Source organism: Epinephelus moara, chromosome 9, assembly GCF_006386435.1.
Source record: "Epinephelus moara isolate mb chromosome 9, YSFRI_EMoa_1.0, whole genome shotgun sequence".
NCBI lineage: Eukaryota > Metazoa > Chordata > Actinopteri > Perciformes > Serranidae > Epinephelus > Epinephelus moara.
The window spans coordinates 5,110,030-5,130,728 of record NC_065514.1 but is presented as its reverse complement, the minus strand read 5'-3'; the positions used below and the strand labels follow the sequence as shown (position 1 = coordinate 5,130,728).

At 40.6% G+C, this 20,699-nt stretch overlaps 1 protein-coding gene across 5 annotated transcripts in view; it reads left to right on the top strand.

Moving 5' to 3' along the window:
- mctp1b (multiple C2 domains, transmembrane 1b) overlaps positions 1-13,968 on the top strand; it is a 45,621-nt gene extending 31,653 nt beyond the window's left edge. For 2 of the 5 annotated variants that reach the window (XM_050052595.1, XM_050052599.1), the window contains exons 6-21: positions 2,282-2,320; positions 4,429-4,593; positions 4,727-4,857; positions 5,522-5,708; positions 5,801-5,894; positions 6,444-6,546; positions 6,623-6,725; positions 7,133-7,234; positions 7,350-7,424; positions 7,619-7,738; positions 8,074-8,184; positions 8,266-8,319; positions 8,415-8,524; positions 8,653-8,762; positions 8,843-8,940; positions 10,729-13,968. In XM_050052595.1, coding sequence (XP_049908552.1) covers positions 2,282-2,320; positions 4,429-4,593; positions 4,727-4,857; positions 5,522-5,708; positions 5,801-5,894; positions 6,444-6,546; positions 6,623-6,725; positions 7,133-7,234; positions 7,350-7,424; positions 7,619-7,738; positions 8,074-8,184; positions 8,266-8,319; positions 8,415-8,524; positions 8,653-8,762; positions 8,843-8,940; positions 10,729-10,800 — 1,674 coding nt within the window. In that variant the 3' untranslated portion in view covers positions 10,801-13,968. Of the gene's footprint in view, positions 1-2,281; positions 2,321-4,425; positions 4,594-4,726; positions 4,858-5,521; positions 5,709-5,800; positions 5,895-6,443; positions 6,547-6,622; positions 6,726-7,132; positions 7,235-7,349; positions 7,425-7,618; positions 7,739-8,073; positions 8,185-8,265; positions 8,320-8,414; positions 8,525-8,652; positions 8,763-8,842; positions 8,941-10,728 lie in introns of all 5 variants that reach the window. The other 3 variants (XM_050052598.1, XM_050052597.1, XM_050052596.1) reach the window with 3 other exon arrangements.
- The last annotated feature ends 6,731 nt before the right edge of the window (positions 13,969-20,699 follow it).

Below are 20,699 nucleotides of genomic sequence, written 5' to 3'. Positions count from 1 at the left end.
CTGGAGTAGTAAGTGTTGTAGTAGTAGTAGATTTTCTTGTTGTTCGCTTTAAGGTTTTAGCTTTAGTTCATTTGGCGTCATCTCCCCTCAGCTACAGTGGCCCTAAAAACTCAAATCACTGCAGATTAAGAAAACACATGCAAATGAAAAAACATCTTCACCACCTTGGCAACACATTTAGAAAAGTGCTGCAATGACGTTATTCTGACTGACTTTAATATGGAAGCAAAGAAAAGTTGTAACAGTTTTGTTTAAAGCAGCTATGAATACATGAATGGGGAATTAGTGGAGCATTTAGCAGCTAAAGTGACAGATATTTCCCTCAGAAGTTGGTGGAGACCAAAACAGAGCTAAAAGAGAGAATATCGGACTGACACTCATCAGGTGACACAAAGACTGCTGGATGTGGACATAAGAAACTGTTTGATCACAAGTTCAACAACTTTATATAATGATTTTATGTCAGTGTGGTGTAGCTTGTTAGAATCAGAAACAGGTTTAACACGATCAAGAAATTTGCTTCTGTGATTCGGTTGATAATAATAAACTTGTATGGAAAAACAAAAATAGGAAAATATTTTAAAATATATGTAAAATATATGTATTTTTTTAAAAATTAAAAGAGCTGTTAGTGTTTGAAACAAAGAGAATAGAATGCACAGAAGTTTTCAGTTTCAAGAATATAACGAGTAGAGATTACAATCCCAAAAAAATGTGTGTTTTCATAACACATTAGCCCCGTTTCTGCAATGCAGATTTTTCAGTATGGTACCTTTGGAACCAATAGTAACCCTTCAGACATGGTACCTAGACCCTAGTGTTTCCACCGTAGACAGTGCTCTTAAATGTGGGCGGGGTTGTTGTCACTCACTGCTCCGTCCAGCACTCACTGTATTTCCACCTTTATCAGTCTGCACGTTGTTTATCATCCACAGAACGAGGCTGCACGCCGACATTTTCAGAACAAAATAGAACAGGCTGCAGTGAGAGTCTCTCTCCATGGGATATTTAAAAATAGCAGCTTTGTGCATTTAGTCCTTCTCAGGCAAGCTCAGGGGTTTAGTGTTGCTGTAGCCCACAGGAAGTGAGGATTAGAATATATGACCTTCACATAATCCATCTACATATAACACTTGGAGCTCCACTCATTTCTAAAAGTCTGTGTCATATAAAAACTAAAGTGATGGTCAAAGTTGACACAGTGAAATTTAAGGTGTGCTGATGGATTCACGTCATCAACTCATGCATTGAGTAACATTACAAGTTAACGTTCCACCTTAAAAGTCACCGGCAATCGGCCCAGTGAATGAAGTTATTTTTTCTCAGACTCCAGCTGCTGTGAGAGGCAGCAAAACATCCTTTCATTTTATAGTTACAGTTTACTAATAAAACTCTCCACAGTATGAACAGTGGTTACATGAGCCTCAAAACCAGACACAACTCAGCCCTGAGCAGAGTGACCGTCCTCTACTGACCAATCAGACTGCAGTGTTCCCAGCTCCACCTTTTAGTACCAAGACGTCGTCACAAGACTAAAACCAAATCTAAAAAAGCTTCAAAATTAATACCGTTGGCGAGGGCAAAGCTCCACCAGCTGAGCTAGTGGGCACCCTGGCATATAAAATTTAGCGTTATTGTAAAATTCCTTTTGGCCCTTCTTTGCTTCCATACTCGAGTTCTTCATTCAGCATTTTTACAACTGTAATCACAGTTTCTGCTCAGTTACATTTACCCTCGATCCTCGATTACTATTTGAGCAGCAGAGGATTTCCACATGTATCCTCAGCACTGAGACGTTCAACACATCCTGTCTCGTCCATGTTTTATTCAGTATATAAATTAATTATCAGGCCGAGTGTTAGTCTGTGCTGCAGCTCCAGTTAGAGAGGAAGAGACAGAGATAAACGACATGAAGAAGGAGAGAGACGAAGACTGAGGATGGGGGAGAAAAAGCAAACAACAACAGGAGAAGAGCTCGGGCAGATCAAAGTGTCATTAACACTAATGAGGCCACAGTAATTAACATTCAGCACATTCCTCACTATTAGGATCTGTTTCCAGATGCTTTATTCACGGAGCTTAATTAAAGTAGCTACACCTCCTCTTCATCACTTGTTTAGCTGCTTGTAGTTGGCAGTTTTTCTGTCCTGTAGCTCCCCCTAGTGGCATAAAAAGGCTGCAGCGCTCCTGATGTGCATCACAGTTTGATTTCTCAGCCCTGTAGTTAAAGTCACTAGTCTTCACTAGTCAGTTGAAATAATGCATTTTAATGTATGTTCAGACTATGCTGCTCAGGAGGTCCTGGAAACGATCCACTAAGGTAAAATCACCATAAGTATCTGTATCATCATCATCATCATCATCTGTGTGTGCCGTCACAGCTTTCCATTAACTGTTCTAACAGCTTCATGCTGATCGCCTCTCTGTTCACTCATCGCTGTTCTGTTTGCTCATTTTAGCACCAGGGCCTCATTGTGTTTAAAAGTTTTTCATGGCGTAGACTTCAAGTAGACGTCAGACATATTGAGCTTCTTAAATGTTAGTTGTTGTCATGTGTTGTAGCTGCTGTCATTTCCATCCACTGTCTGTGAGCAGGGCCACGTTCTTCATACTGCTTCACCCAGGCTGATGTGATCCAGCTAACTGGGATATTTTATATTACAAGAGTACCAAATGTGGATTAATCCGCCGCTGAAAATAGCCCCCAACAAATGCACTATTTCCTCCTGATTGTTTGACAAAACCTGGAATGAGCATGCCATTGAAAGCTATGGAAAAAACTAAAAGTAGAGTTATTCATTTTATTTTACTTTTTATAGCAAGCTTATGTTTTCAGGATAAAAAATGAACTGTATGGGGTACTTGTCCATAGTCCGTATATTACCTACAGTAAATGTCAGTCGACATGCCCCCAGTTTGGAGGAGCAGGCTTGAGTCCAACATGGAGGCTCAGCAACAAAAACATATTTCCCCACCTAAAAAAGTTCCACCTGAAAGATTCAATATCAGTTTAAGTGCTGTACTTAGAATATTTTCACTGCTTTACCTCAATGTCAGATACTTATTTTCAGTGGGAAAATGAAGCCGATCTATTACTCTCTTTAAGCCAAACTCCATTGAGAAAAACAGTAATTTAACATCACTGCACACAGGAGCTGCTGGTCTACTGCTGCTTCGATCAGTTATTTAGTTTGTGTTATGGTGTGACTTTAGTGTTTTAAAGGGTTAGTTCAGATTCACCAAAGTCACACAATAACACAAACTAACAAACTGATTGAAGCAGCAGTAGACCAGCAGCTCCTGTTTTCAGTGAAGTAAATTACTGTTTTTCTCAATGGAGTCTGGTGGCTTTGAAGAGAACATAGATGGGGAACTGAAGCTATTTATGGCTTTCCCGTTGGAACGGGCGGTCTGATGGTGAGGTAAAATGGTGAAAATACTCTCAATAGAGCGTACACTTAAACTGAGAGTGATTTTTTTTAGGTGGCTAAAATACATTTTGCTACTGCCCCCGTCCACATTGCTTAGCTTCCATGTGGGACTCCAGCCTGCCAACTGATTTCTACTGTATGTAATATACTGTCTATGGACCAGTACCTCATACAACCCCACTTCAATAAAGCTGAACTATCCCTTTAACGCTCTAAATTGAAGACATTTTATCATGTAAATGATAAATTATCATCAAATGATGAAAATAACAGCACATTTTCTGTGTTTTTTTGTTCTATTTTTGTTGAATTTATCTTTTTTCCCTGAATCATCTTATCACGTATAAGGGTGCTTTCACACCTAACTTATTTGGTGCAGTTTAAACAAACTCTGCTCCATTTGCATGCTTAAAACGTTCATTCGGGCTAATGCGAAAACTGTCAATCGGAACCCTGGTGCGGACCAAACATTTGAACCCAGACCACTTGAAAAGGTGGGTCTCCAAGCAGTTAATTTGTGGTGTGAAAGTAGACAAACACAAGATTTTATGATAGCATCAGACGCTCCTATCAGTCTGTATGACTTCCTGTTTACTCCTCTTGGTTTGTAGAAAATGAAGTAATGTATCATATTTTTCTTTTGTATGAACCGAACTATAGGTGTGAAAGCACCCAAGTGTACGTGATGACTGAATTCTGATAGTTACACCAACAGATCTCAGTGTTTTAGCAATAACCAACATTTTTTCATCTAAAAACATAATTATATAATTTCTCAATGTGGCTCTACAGAAATTTGGCCACGATCTGACGACAGCTCCAACTTTAAACCAGCTTCACAGATATAAAATCCAGGCTCAAATCATCCCCCTCAAATCTAGCTAACATATGAAGAACAGGGCCCCACATGCTGTTCGTCTTTGTTTTTGACAGGTGACAAATAAAGTTCAATATGTGTGTGTGTGTTTGTGTGTGGTGTGTGTGTGTGGACAAGCAGCAGCAGTCAATGCGTCTCTCAGAGCTTCACCGGAAATCGCAGCTGTGGCGAGGGATCGTCAGCATCGCGCTGATCGAAGGCCGGGACCTGATCCCCATGGACCCCAACGGTCTGAGCGACCCGTACGTCAAGTTCAGACTGGGACCCCAGAAGTACAGGAGCAAGGTGCGTAGACACTGACCTCTGATCACTGGTTTACTCTGGAGAGATGCTCGTGTTTGGAGATGTTGCTTTAGCTTCTTCAAATTAGGGGCATGTTTCCCATAATGCATCTGTGTGTGTGTGTGTGTGTGTGCAGACTGTGCCAAAGACTCTGAGTCCACAGTGGAGGGAGCAGTTTGACCTTCACCTGTATGAAGAGACCGGAGGAGTGTTGGAGATCACAGTGTGGGACAGAGACACCGGGAGGAGAGACGACTTCATTGGACGGTCAGTTGGTCTTTTTTATTTAATTTGTTTCATTTGTAATAATGAGAGCTGTAAACTTTTATGTTGCACTTACCTAAAGCAGAGTTGATGTACAATAACCCATATGAGTGACAAATAAAAAAACACAACACAAAGTGTGGTAGAAAGGTATCCAGTTATACAACAACTGGAACCTCTTTAAGGACCTGTAGCTCCTTCTCAATGGTTCCTTATCCCTGTTGAAGGACCTCTAGAACCTTTTCACTGACCACTGAAATTTCTAAAGGACTCATACAACTTCCTAAAGGATGTCTAGAACATTTTCAGTGACCACAAAACCTCCTAAAACACTCATCGGACCTCTTAGATGATCACTAAACTTCCTAAAGAACTCATACAACTTCCTAAATGACCTCTCAAACCTGTCCAATGGCCACTAAACTTCATAAAAGACCCATAGAACATCCCAAATGACCTCTAGAACCTCTTCAGTGACCACTAAACCTCCTAAAGGACCTCTATAACATTTCATACAACCACTAGAGCTTCTTTAAGAACCTGTAGATCCTCCTCAGTGCTCCTTGAAGGACCTCTAGACCCTTTCCAGTGACTGTGGTGTAATTTACCAGCGCAATAACTGTAGCTGCCAAAATACTGATGAAGATGTATTGTTTATGTCACCCAGCTGCCAGTTGGACCTCTCCAATCTGTCCAAGGAACAAACTCATCGCTTGGAGCTGCAGCTGGAAGAGTCCAGGGGCAGCTTGGTGCTGCTGGTCACGCTGACTGCCTCTGCTCACGTCTCCATTGCCGACTTGTCCGTCACACCGCTGGATGACCCGCAGGAGCGAAGGGAGATACTCAAACGATACGTGAGCAGCACTCCTTATGCTAATGTTCAGTTCCACAAAATGAAAATTTAAAACACTGCAGCGTGAATAACTTCCTCTTCTGTTTTCTCCAGGGTGTTTTAAAGTCATTCTCTAATTTGAAAGACGTGGGCATCGTGCAGGTGAAGGTGATGAGAGCGGAAGGACTCATGGCTGCAGACGTAACCGGTAATCAGTACATCTCGTCATCATACATCCTATACTCTACTTTATACTCCCGTACCATACTTTATACTCCCGTACTGTACTTTATACTCCCTTACCATTCTTTATACTCCTGTACTGTACTTTATACTCCTGTACTGTACTTTATACTCCTGTACTGTACTTTATACTCCCGTACTGTACTTTATACTCCCTTACCATTCTTTATACTCCTGTACTGTACTTTATACTCCTGTACTGTACTTTATACTCCTGTACTGTACTTTATACTCCTGTGCTGTACTTTATACTCCCTTACCATTCTTTATACTCCTGTGCTGTACTTTATACTCCCTTACCATTCTTTATACTCCTGTGCTGGACTTTATACTCCCTTACCATACTTTATACTCCTGTGCTGTACTTTATACTCCCTTACCATTCTTTATACTCCTGTGCTGTACTTTATACTCCCTTACCATACTTGATACTCCTGTACCATACTTTATACTCCTGTACTGTAGTTTATACATTATATAGCGGCTGTGTAATGTAATGTAAATGTCTTTGTAGGTAAGAGTGACCCATTCTGTGTGTTGGAGCTGAATAACGACCGACTACAGACTCATACTGTTTACAAGAACCTGAATCCAGAGTGGAACAAAGCCTTCACCTTGTGAGTCATAAGTTCTGTTTCTTTTTGATCATAATACAGAAATACTGCGTATTATCGTATTTCTCTCTTTCCTCAGTAACGTCAAAGACATTCACTCGGTGTTGGAGGTGACGGTGTTTGACGAGGACAGAGACAGGAGTGCTGACTTCCTGGGAAAAGTGGCCATCCCCTTATTACATGTGAGTGGAACAAAAAATAAACACAAATCTGGGGTGTATGAAAGTAATCCTAATACTGATTTTAAAGGTAATAAGTAAACTGGGGGCAGAGTTCTTGAGTATCTGCATGTTTCTTGGAATAAAAAGTTCCCCAAAAATCTAAAATTTGAAGATGTGTAAGATTTAGGGGAATCTAGTGGCATCTAGTGGTGAGGACTGCACATTGCATCCAGCTCAAATTTCTAATGGTTAAAATTCCTTTAGTATTCATTGCTTAGGAGGTTTTTACCTGGAGTTTAATTATCAGTAGAGGTCTCATCCTCTCAGAAACAAACAGACCAGGTGATTTAAACTGGTAGAAACACTTTCCATTTCTGCCAATATATCCCCCCAAATCCAAACTGTGACCATATTTTTGTTTCCATTAGATCCGTAACGGTGAGCAGAAGAGCTACGTGCTGAAAAATAAGGAGCTGACAGGACCAACTAAAGGAGTCATTTACCTGGAGATTGATGTCATCTTCAACACTGTGAGTGACACTCTGAGCTCATTTATACAGAAGTGGCATTGTGTGCTGAATTTATCTTGTGTTCTCTAATGTCTCAGTCACGTGACCTGCTCTGTGCGTGTATTTTCCTCTTCAGGTTAAAGCTGCTTTGAGAGCGGTCGTCCCCGCAGAGCAGAAATACATCGAGGAAGAACCTAAAGTCTCCAAGCATGTATGTTTATGTGCATGATTATTCACTGTTGGTCTGACTTCCTGTCTGTGGCCCACTGGTTCCTACTTTAGATGTCTATCTTTAAACACACAAACATATAGTTTCAGCTGCTCAATATAGAAAATCAGCAGACTTAAATTTGAAGTATTCCTAAATATAACTCATTCTAATAACCTGTACTTTGTGTCTGTCAGTTGCTGCAGCAGAACTTTAACCGTGTGAAGAGGTGCATCATGGTCCTGATCAGCTACGGGACGTACATCAACAGCTGCTTTGAGTGGGAGTCTACACAGAGGAGCATCATCTCCTTTGTGGTATGACACACACACACACTCATAATCAGGTGCTTCTCATCACCTTATTTTACGTCTTGTTGCCAGGGAGGCCAAATTTCTTTACCTAGGATGGCGAAGACATGAATCAGAATCTGATCAGCGTTGCCTCGTCGGACAGTTTGACTGCAGGTCATGAGCAGTGATTGAAATGATTGACAGCTGATTGGCCAAAGTATCCCGTCATGGCTTAGATTTTTCAAAGCCCTAAGACAGAGTCAAGACGAGGTGCAGAAGTCTAGTTTTCTCTCAGGCTACTTGAATTACAGTCAGTGAGTATGTTGTTAAGTGCATGTTTTCCTGGATTTCTTTGCCAGCTGTTTGTGGTGGTGGTGTGGAACTTTGAGCTCTACATGTTGCCGCTGGCTCTGCTGCTGCTGCTCGTCTGGAACTACTTCTTCTCCTCGAGCAGAGACACAACCGACATGGTGAGCAGACAAAGACGACAGATTATCTCTGTTACGAACGTCTCTCTTTCAAACTCTTAAATGCTTCATTTTCTGCTGCAGTCCATGGAGGCCATGTTTGAATGGGAAGATGACGAAGAGGATAAAGAGGACAAGGTAGTGTTGTTAATCAATAAAAATAAAGCTGCACTTACATGTGTAGTATTGTATTAAATGTACGGAAATAAGGATCTTCACCTTGTTCCTGTCAGGAGTCAGAGCACAAGGGCTTCATAGATAAACTGTACGCCATCCAGGACGTGTTCATCAGTGTTCAGAGCGCTCTGGATGAGGTGGCGTCGTATGGAGAGAGGATAAAGAAGTGAGTATGACAGCAAAGACTCCAGGAAGTCACTGGCAAAGAGATAGTTACTGATTGTGATTCATGAGGGCAACAGGAGACGTGTTACATTACTCTATCAACACGTTTCTGCTGTTGTTCCCCCGCAGCACCGTTAACTGGACAGTGCCTTTTCTGAGCTGGTTGGCGATCGCTGCCTTATGTTCGGCCACAGTTCTTCTCTACCTCATTCCCCTTCGATACCTTGTGTTGGCATGGGGTGAGACTGCTTTTACTCAAACACAACACAGAGAATATGTGCAGTGTATATACTTGAATCTGATTTCCTTTCTTTTGCAGGCGTGAATAAGTTCACCAAGAAGCTGCGTGATCCGTACATGATCGACAACAACGAGCTTCTGGACTTCCTGTCCAGAGTTCCATCTGATGTTCAAGTGGTGGGTACAAACAGACTAACCCCAAATTCCACCAGATGCGTATCAGAGCCGATACATTTCAATTCTAGTCAATGTGTGTGTTTCCACCGGCTGCAGCTGTCCTGCATTCTGGCTCCATCACAGCTGCGGCGCTCCGGAGCCCTCCGCAACAGATAGGCAGGACTTCTATTTTTGCCGGACGCCGGAGCACAACACAGAAATTCAGCACAGAGCAGATCATGCAGGGCAGGAAGTCGTGCACAGAAACCAAATAAAACATCCGGTTAATTTTCAAAATAAAATACACAGTGTTCACGGCAGATCATATTTCCCTGCACTACACCTTGAAAACTATATAATGGGCGGAGGCAGGCCTGAAGTCAACAGGTCAGAGGTTTTCAGACGTCATTTCACCCCGTTGACACCATGGACGAGGAGATGTTAATCATGGAGGTGCAAAACCATTAAATCATATATGACTGGTATAATATATCATATATACATCTTGTTATATCGCATGATTATGCGTGAATTCGCGAGATCTCGTACATCCTTGTGACTCCAGCTGTCCGGCGTTAGTACTGCAGGGGGAGGTGTCATCAGGAGCTCTGTAAAGGGTTCAGTTCAGATCTGTATTTTCACACAAGAAAGTGTTGTTGCAGCGAGGCAGCATCAAAACCAAGTCGCAGCCTCTGGGGTTAAAAAACATGAAGCCATTGCCAAAGTCCCAAATACTGCAGTTCCTCGAATGGCCACTTGAGGCTGGCTCCAAGAGCGAGTTAATCTCCATAGATCCCCATTTTAAAATGCCCAACTTTACATTGGAGATTAACACGTTTACAGTCTGGTACAAAAAACAGTTTTGGTCTCCTACAACAAAACTGGTCATCTGTCATCATCAACAACATAAAATACTTTTAGGATAGCTTGTTGGTATTCACATGACTATTATGAAGCGCGAAATTCAGATGGAGGGCAGGAAGCTAATGTTACGAGTTAACTTTAGCTACTATTTTCGATCTAGTAGGTTAACCGTTCCCAGATGTCTGGTGAAACGTTGTCAGGCTAACATTACTAGCTAACATTGGCTCATTTTAGCTACTGTTTTCTACCTACTAGGTCAACTGTTCCCAGAGGGCTGTTGGAACGCCATTTAAATCTGGATCGTGGCTAAAAACAGAGAGAAGTTGTCACAGCACATTGTAATTGCATCCAACTGCAGGCATGTTTAGCACAATGCTTTAACGTTAGCGTTTGAAGTTAGCTGACTCCGCTCCTTCAGACTGAAGCTGGAGGTTTCTGATCCACGTCTGCCGCTGTTTCTCAGTGAAGTTTTTATTTACTTTTACGTCCTACTGTTTTCAGGACTTAAAGTTTTCTCCCAGTTTGATAAATTGGAATTGCCAATAACAGCACGAATCATAGACATTTGTTCAGTGTTGGTTGTTTTTGCCTCCAGTTTCCTGCCCTCCATCTGGACAGTGCACCAATGAATACGTCATATGCAAAGAAGCTAGTAAGGCAATTTTGGCTTCCCCAAGTTTTCTGCATACCTGGTACACACCCAGAGGGTCTTGAGATCACTTTGTTAGTGTTCTTAAGCAAACAAAATGGCTGCCATGAGCAAATTTACTTTGCAGTGGTGCAGCCCAACCCCAAACTGGTCAGCTTTACTCATTACAGTGTAAAATGCCTTTTAAAGTCTGGAGTTTGTTATACAAAAAGTGTTCAGTTCTGACATCGGAGTTCGATCAGTGTATTTACCTGACTCTGTGTGTGTGTGTGTGTGTGTGTGTGTTTGACGGACAGATGCATTACCGTGAGCTGAAGGTGGACCCCGGACAAAGTCCCAGCAAACGCCGGAGGACAAACCTGAGCTAGCCGCCGCTCATCATCGGCCCTCTCTCCTGTAAACACTGTAAACTACGTCATTTATATATTTTCTGTATATTTGGATTATTATGAAAAGTTGTAACAGTTGAGTTGTTTCTGTTTTGTTACTGTGGAAAAGTTTATTTTCTAAATCTTGTAAAGAAAAGCTGGTAATGTTTTTTAATCTGTTTTAAAACACTCCACACACACACACACACACACAGTGTGTGTACGTGGTGATACTGTATGTTATGAATGTGTATATCACACACACAGTATGCATGTATGAAGGTGTGCTGATGTTGCATGGAATCCTTTTTTTATTTCTTTCAACATTTTTGTGCTGTTTTGAGCTCGATGTGTTTGTCAGTGTCTGATGTTACTTTACAGATAAAGTTGCATGTTTCCACTGTTACTCCATGTACAACAGTATTTAGACACACTCAGTAAATTATACCTCGTATGAAACACGTCAGATCCACGCTGCAGTTAGCATGTCGAATTTACGAACTGTTCCTTTATGTGCTCGGTTAAAAAAATAACATCAACTGGACTTCAGTCTGTAGAAAGCAGATGCTGCCACGGCAACTCAAAGTGTTTACTCTTTAACATAGTTTACTTTAATATTATTTTGCAATTAAAGGGATATTCCACCTTTTTTTTACACATAGAGTTCAGTTTAGGAGTATCAGTCTATCCCATTCTCATAAACACGAGAACGTTTGGCACAAACTTCCATTTGAACTCAGCGATAAACTAATTAGAATTTAGTGGTCAAAGGTCAAGGTCACTATGACCTTGAATGTGTCTCATTTTTGTGAATGGGATATCTCAAGAACACCTTGAATTAATTTCTTGAAATTCAGCACAAACTACCACTTGAACTCAGCCATAAACTGATCAGAATTAGGTGATCAAAGGTCATTAAGACCTAGCATCCGTCTAATAATTGTTAACTGGATATCTTAAGAACACCTTGAATGAATTTCTTCAAATCTGGCACAAACATCCACTTAAACTCAACGATGAACTGATCGGAATTTGGTGGTCAAGGGTCAAGGTCACTTTGACTATATGTCTGTCTTATTCTTGTAAACATGATATCTCAAAAAAGTGTCTGGGGAATTTCAACAAATTTGGCACAAACATCCACTTGGACTCAAGAATTAACTGATTAGAATTTGGTGGTCAAAGGTCAAAGTTACTTTGACTTTGTGTCTGTCTTAATCTCGTGAATGCGATATCTCAAGAGGGTCTTTGGGGAATTCCTCAAATTTGGCACGAACATCCACTTGTACTCAATGATGAACTGATCAGAATTTGGTGGTCAAAGGTCACTATGACCTTGCATCCATCTAATTTTTGTGAACAGGATATCTAAAGAACACCTTGAGGGAATTTCTTCTATTTCGGCACAAATGTTCACTTGAACTTAACAATGAACTGATCAGAATTTGGTGGTCAAGGGTCAAGGTCACTTTGACTATATGTCTGTCTTATTCTTGTAAACATGATATCTCAAAAAAGTGTCTGGGGAATTTCAACAAATTTGGCACAAACATCCACTTGGACTCAAGAATTAACTGATTAGAATTTGGTGGTCAAAGGTCAAGGTCACCATTACCTTGCATCTGCATAATTCCTGTGAACGTGATATCTAACACCTCAAGGGAATTTCTTCAAATTTGGCACAGACATCCACTTGAACTTAACAATGAACTGATCACAATTTGGTGGTCAATGGTCAAGGTCACTATGACCTTGCATCCATCTCATTTTTGTTTACAGGATATCTCAAGAACACCTTGAGGGAATTTCCTTAAATTTGGCACAAACGTGCATTTTAACTCAACGACAAACTGATCAGAATTTGGTGGTCAAGGGTCAAGGTGATACCTCAAGAAGGCCTGTGGGAAATATCCTCAAATTTAGCAAAAAAAATGTCGGAAAATGTGAGACATGTTGCACATGTCTGCATCTTCACAACCAGACACAGGGAAGTAAGTTTAGTGACGTTATGCAGAGAATTGCTATGATTTAATGAAACTCAAGGGAAACTACCATGAATGGTCAAATATGCTGGGAATTTGCCGTGATTGGATAAAATCGCAGTCATGCACAATTCATGGGGGATTGGCTGAAACATCCTAGAGGGGCTGAATAGTAAAGCAATCAGAAGGGACATTTCTCTGCACTGAGTACTTTTACTTTTGATATTTTAAGTATATTTTTGTAATAATACTTACATACGTTTACGTATTTTCATATGGAATGTACCTGTAATCGTATACAGTGTGGTATCATAAAAAATCTGAATACTTCCTTCACCTTGGTCTTTAAAGTTGACGTGGTTTGCACATTTACTCAAAATCACTTTACTGGTTTACATATTGTCCCAATAAATAATCATATTTTTAAAATTCATTAATGCAAATATAAAGAGTATGTTATATTATGTTGGCAGATCTATGTCGCAGTTCATTACGTTTATGAAGACAAATAAATATTATAATGTTTTTCATTATGATACAGTTAATGCATAATAACATAATAATGTGTGTTGTTTTTATCTTTATTTCTTTAATTTGTTTTCATGTTGGTATTTCAAATCTTCATATCCTGTATTTTTTTAAAGAAATATCTACTTTTTGTCCTGCAGCAGTTTTTTTTAAATCTTGAATTTAACTTTTTGCCTCAATCTCATCACTCCAGTTTTTCTTTTTTTTTCTTTTTTTTTTGCTGCTATTTTCTATCCAAACATTAGAGTGTACAGTCAGTGTTGATTAATGTCACTGTTCCGACGTTTATAATCTGGAATATTTCCTGTTTTGGGATGTGATTTCCTGCATGTCTGTGTAAACTGTCATTTTGTATGTGTCAAAGTGTTTTTGCATGACTGAACATGAACTATATGCAAAGTGCATTTATGGACACTGAATGTGAAGTTCATCTTATCCTGTATGTGATGTCCAGATTCACCTGAGCTCCAGGTAAAAGGACTTTTTCTCTCCACCACCGAATCATCTCTTCTGTCATTTTGCACATGAACTTGTTTTCGTTTTCCTGTTGCATCATGGGTATTTGCTGCTGTCTGAGTATTCACTGAGACTGTAATGAAGTCAGGACCGACTGTAACGACTGTGTAGTGTTTGTCTGAGAAAATATATTTCTACACAGATATAAGTGGCTCTCTGTGTTTCATATTATTCATTTAAAAGGAGAGTATATTTTGGTGACAGAAACTTCTGTAAGAAAGTAGATACAGTACTTTAAACTTTAAAACTTTAATCATATTTAGGGGGATTTAGCGGCCTCTAGCAACCAGCTGAAACTTCTCCTGGTTAGAATTCTGTCAGTGTTCATTGTTCAGGAGGTTTTTACCAGGAGCCGAATCATCCACAGAGGTCTCTTCCTCTCCAAAACAAACGGACCAGGTGATTTAAACCGATAAAAACACTGAATAAAGCAGTTTCATGTTACAAATCGGTGTTTCTACAGTGCTGTTTGGTATGTCAAGATGGGCCGCTAGCCTAGCACTTACTAGTGTCTGCCCACCTCTTTTTCTCTGATAACTGAAGATCCAGACGTTCAGGAGATTTTCACCGGGTGCTGAATCAAAGAAAGAAAAAGAAAAATAAATCTGTGTTTTTCAGATGCTGCTCATTGTTACAGGGCTGCGATGCGAAGACGCGATACCCTATCTAGAGCCAGCTTATTGGTATTTATTTATTTGGTTTCCCATTAGTTGTTACCAAGGCAACAGTTACTCTTCCTGGGGTCCATGTTAAGAACATAATAGTTGTGTCTCAATTCAGGGGCTGCAGCCTTTGAAGGACGCGGCCTTTGAAGACCACATCAGCCAAACTGAACGGTCTCCGAAATGGGACTGTCTGGTCTGCTGAGGATTTCCTGGTTGCATCACCAGTTGTTCTCGCCCCGACCCGTTGGCGTTCCTGTCACCTAGCAATCAGCTGCACTTAACAAAAGAAAGCATAAACTAGTAGGTTAGTTAATCCTAAATCATGGACCCATGATATTTTTATTTAATACTTGGGGGGATGATTCACCACCGGAGACACCGCCGTTTGATATATTTCAGGCTGATGGAGCGTTTTCAGGTAAATTTATTAAATTAAGATTGTTTAAGCTGTGCGCTTTTAGCTGATAGTAATGTTGGCAACAGTTAACCGTTAGCTAGTTAACAACTGTTAGTTAACTTCACTTAATATATAATCGTCACCAGCACAATGCATCTTGGGATAGGCTGGTCCACGAAGGATTCATCCACTCCATCCTCCAAATTCTGGTAAAGAAGGCTGCCCCTCTTGATACAGTTCAACCAATACGACACACATCAAAAGAAACTATTCAAAAAGGGGTCAGCCCTATGGTTTGTCCGTTCTGGGCTACTGTAGAAACATGGCGGTGCAACATGGCGATCTCCATAAACATGGACCTGCTCCCCATGTAGATATGAACGAGTCAATCTAAGGTAACAAAAACACAACTTTTCTTATTTTCAGGTGATTAAACACTGAAGAAAACATACTTATTATATTATATTAGCCTATATTCCATTACTGTCAATATGTCCCCCTGACTCCTACACTGGATCTTTCACTTCTTCAAATTTAATTCTCAAATTCAGTCTAATAAAACATGGCCTCACATCAGGAATTCAGGAAGTCTGATACTGAGGAAAAAAGTTTGTCTTTATGTCCAAAGGTTCTCAAAACACTGCAGATATCTGTATATTTGAATAGAGGAGAGTGTCGGGGTTTAAGGGACATAAGAACCATGTTGGTGAGACATTCTGAGCCTTTGAATTGTTTAAAGAAAAAAAATATTATCTTGTGTGTATCAATACTATCAATCAGTAGCATCACTATTAACGGATTTGGTTTTACTTCTATTTGAGGGATAATCATGCTCTACGCTTCCCATAATGCTTTGGGGGATGTAAACAGGAAGTATGTAATGCTGCCATGCAGCCAGGCAGTTAGTGGTGGGCTACAACTATTCTTTAGTCCATATTTCTTTACATTTAGGTAAATTGACTACATTTAAAGTATGCCGAATTATCTATCACTAGTTCCTGCTTGAAATTCACCTATAAATTCACAGACAACTGTCACTGAATTACTGTGATACTGAAGAAAACTTAAAAACGTGATAATTCTCAGGCAGGTTCTGCAGCTACAAGGAGCGTCTTTTTTTCTGTGATTCTCAGAGGATTTATGGGCGATTATTCTGGATGGACATCAGAGATAAAGATATCTTCAGAATATGTAAGTCACGCTGCATCTACAAGTATTTGTTTTATTGATTTTTGTCATAATGTCTAATTTATTCTTAATTATGTCAATTTATTTTATTTTACAGTGAAGTATAACTACTTCTTCTTAAGTAAATAATGTAAGAACTTTTTTTCCATCACTAGTAATTCTCTCAATTAGATAAAATAAGATTATATAATCCTTTATTCATCCCACAGCGGGGATAAACGTTACAGCAGCAAACAGGAAGCATCAGTAGAAAACATAAAATTGAAAACAATACATACATAAAATAAGTGAACTGTACAAAAACAAAGAGCCGTATAATAAGCAAGCAATATAAAAACATAAAGCAATATGATAATGAAGCATCAAAGAGAAGCAGAATATAATAAAGAGAGACATTAATACTGTAAACAACATGTCAATCCAACATTTGTGTGTAGTGTGTGTGTAATGATCAGTCTGCAGGATGTAAAGCACAGTTTCGTCCAGCAGAGGGAGGCATGTGCTTTGGTTATTTTTACATCAGCTCACAGAGCCGAGCAGCAGAGAGACATTTGGGGCTGATTTTTATTCTGATGATTCAGGATTCAAATGTTTTATATGCTGAGAAGAGAATACAGTATGAGATTATACATGCTGGAGTGCAAGTTTGTAAATGTATTGACAGAGGATAGCGTGCTAGACAAAGATGAGGATGTACAGAGGTCAGAGGTCACTGTCTGTCCTCTGTGTTTGACTTTTGGAGTGTAGATGCTGGAATAGTCTCCTGCTGGTGTGGTAAAGATCCTCCATGATCCAACCATGACGCAGCCCAGTCTCCAGAAGAAAAAGTTGGCATACGTACATTTCTGCGAATCAATAATACATTACATTTGTACGTTTCAGATGTGTCATATGAACATTTTTAAAGTGACATAGCATATGAGCTGACTTTGCCATCTGGACATGGAGGAACAAAAGTGTTAGTGAGTCGTTGCTGTGTTTCCTGCAACTTTTTAGGCACCAAACGTGGGTGCTATTTCGCAACCTGTCACTGTTTTTCCAGCTTTTTGTTTTAGGCCTGAAAGCGGTTGTTTTATGTCAAGACATGGCTGTGTGTGGGTAGAAAAAGTTTGGGACAACATGGTGTGAGTCAGTGTCAGAGAAGTCTACATAACTGTGTTTGAATCAAGTCTTACTTTGTATTGCATCATGTACTGTAAGCAGGAACACAACATCTAGTCGGTAATGTAACAATGGATATTAATCACCCTCTGTGATGTTGTAATCAAATAAAACCTCAGTCAGGTTTCCTGCCTCCTGTGAGCACTTTGAGTTTTCACAAGAACGTTGGATTTCATTCAAGTCAAATACTTTGCAGACTCAGTGGCTGAGTATCGTGAAGCATGGTGAAACTACAGAGGTCATCATGGCTAGCTACAGGAAAACAAAGTTAAGTGTCTGACTGACTGTCGACATTGATGGATTACTACAAGGGTCTAAGAGGCCCCCTGAGCCCTGGGCCTGTGGGATCCATCCGTCCTCCCCGTCCTTCTCTCTCTGTGGCTCTATTGAACGTCACCTGACTCCCTCCTTCCATCATAAGTACTGATGCTTGCATGTAAACACATGTTGGTTGCTTTGGGGAACTCGCAACCAATCACCAGAGTAAATGTTGTCATTATATGTTTCTGCAAACCATAGATACATTTGCAGGTTATTATGTAAGAGGTTAGGTTGAAACTTTACGTTTCTGCAAACCACTGTGGTTAACTTTTGGTTAGGCACAAAAACCAATCAAGGTTAGTAAGGAGAAGATCATGTTTTGGCTTAAAATGTTTTAGGGGCACATTCCCTGCTGGAAAAGCGTCAATGTCTCTAATTTAAACAACCTCTTCTTGTGGTACTATCCTGGCAGGAAACACAGCGATGTCTAGGTAAAAACAGCTGCTTTTCATGCTGCTTTCTCTGCAGGAAACACAGCAAAGTCACAGTAAATAAAAACTCTTTTGATGGCACTATCCCGGCAGGACACATAGCGATGTCTTGGTAAAAAGAAACCTCTTTGATGGCACTGTCTTGGCAGGAAACACAGCAATCTCTCTGTAAAAAAACAACAACCAGTTTTGTTGTTTGTTGGTCTCTAACAGTGGTCTGCAGCTTGGCAGGTGTCACACTATTCACCATCCCCTCCACCTTCCAATGACTTTGTCCTGACATATAATTTTGGTCACCGAACGCCACAACCTGAATTCAACCAAATTTCAACTTCTGACGAAGTTGGTGGCCAGCTGGGTAATTATCCACCAGCATGTTTATTCATGTCGCAGCAACTACTGAATATAATAGTCCAGTGATCGCGATTAACTTAAAGCCTCAGTGTGTAAAAATGGTGAGTAACAGTGACATCAGTGGTCAAATTCTAGATTGCAGCGCTCACTCGCGCTCACTCACTCACCCCTCTGGTCAGGTAAGTGACGGTGGCCTCGTAGGACAAAAAGCCTTGCGCAGACAGCAGAGTTTTTTGAGTTTTTCAGGAGTATCTAGCGATGAGGTGAATATTTATTTAGGAATCTAAACCATGTTACGATATGTTATAGCTTACCAGTGACATATAGGTTATCTGTGAGATATATGTTAGGAGTGTTTTATTCCTAACTGTTTTGGTAACACGAGCAAACATTAGCACAGTAATGCTAAAATAACACGTTTTATGTGATAGTCACGGCACAGTGCGGCAAATATAGGTTGGTACGATTATAATATATGCGTTTCCAGAGTGTTCTTCCACAGGACACAGGGAGATGAGGAAGAGGGAGAGGGAGAGGAGGAAGACCAGGGAGAGGAAGGGGGCGAGGGGGTAGAGGCGGTGCAGGAACGGCCAGGCGAAGAGGTGTGTCTCGGCTACCCAGAGGGAAGAGGAGGAGGAGAGGGTGGCAGCCTTCGCAGCAGCGCGAGAGGAATCAACAGATTAGGCTGTAGGCTAGGCTAACCATTTAGCTGTAGCTCTGGGATAACGTTAGCCAAGGCTAGGATAACGTTAGCACGTAAACGTAGCCGTCACTCGAACTTAGACGAGAGGGAAAAGTAGTTGCAAACATGAAGCCAAAATGATTTTAAAATATCAGATTGAATTACCTGTCTAGCAGAAAGCAGGCAACCTCCGCATCCCTTGTGAAATCCTTCTCCTTCAGGAGTTCTTTCCACCTGGAATAAGCAACGCCGATATTCACTCGCGTTTTGTCCCGTCCTCGCTTATCTGATCTTTTTCTTTTATTTGGTGGCGTGGTTTCCCTCTTACGGGGCAAAACATATGTGTGGTCCTCCATTTAAAGTGCGACAGAATCATAAAAGTACAAAGCAGGTTCACGCAGAAGCGCCCCGGATTGATCTTCACCTTAACCGTCTCCAGTGACGGCAAGTTCTAGGTAAATGCGAAAGGTGAAGCGCGTATATCCCTTTAGGCCACTGTATTCAAATATGGCGACGCAAGACGGCAGCCTCCAGCAGACCGCGCCCTGCCTGTGTAGCAAGACGGCAGCCTCCAGCAGACCGCGCCCTGCCTGTGTATATATAGAGAAATCATTCTAAACCTATGAGAAAGCTTCCATTTGTATGTGAATTGCATTACACTTTAGTAAATATATATTTATGAAAGCAATAGTTGATATTTGCTAATAAACAACCACGTAAATTACACATTGCAACTTTAAAAATTAAGGCTGGTGTTTTTCTGTTTTGTTAATCCAACTAAAAGACCCAAACTAACACCACGTTAGTCCGTCTTTCAATAGAGTGCCCCAGGAATGAGTCCTAAAACCCAGAAATGAGTCGGCATATTTGCACTCCTGGGGCGGTACTCACAAACATTCTGAGAACGCTCTCAGAGAACAGTTAGCCTTAAAACTTTTACCAAGGAGTCCTCGCTTAGGAGAGGTTTGGGGTCAGAGCAGCTCTGAGCAAGAAGGGACAGAAACTTCTACCTGAGTGAGGAGGTGTGGTCGACCCTGTTGCTAGGTGTGATGGATTCTTTTAACGGATGTGATTGGTTGTCACAGACACATCCTTTTGTGAGCCTGCAGGATGTGGACATGAGATGAACTGCGTGACAACATGAGACTGTGAAAGTGTTGTCATTGTTAGTGTGATCACTGCTGATGGAAGGTTGAGACAGACTCAACTCATCACTGCTGCACTTTTTCCAAATATTTTAGTGTTGTGATTATTTTATTGCTGGTGTAATGGCGTTAATTGGGAAATGTGTGCGGATCCCTAATAAGATCGACCACACATGTAACCCCTGCACAGTCTAATCTGTAGCATTTCATTTACTCACTGTCATCCAGTGTTTGGAGAATATTTCCCCGACTCCTTTGTGTTTCCACCATTTTCTCCTCTGATTAAGACACTCTTAAACCTCTTAAAAGTCCTCCTCCCTGCTCCTGACAGTTTTTCACCTTAGGAGCTCTTTAAAGGCCTGAGATGTTCTGTAAATAACTTTTATCTTTACAAGGACCTAGTCTTAACTTTAACTGGAAGTGGAAATTCTGAGAAAACTTAACAATTCTAAGTATTTTCTTAGAATATCATCACCAGGAGCAACTCTTATTACTAGGAAGCTTTGTAAATATGACCCCAGGCAATATG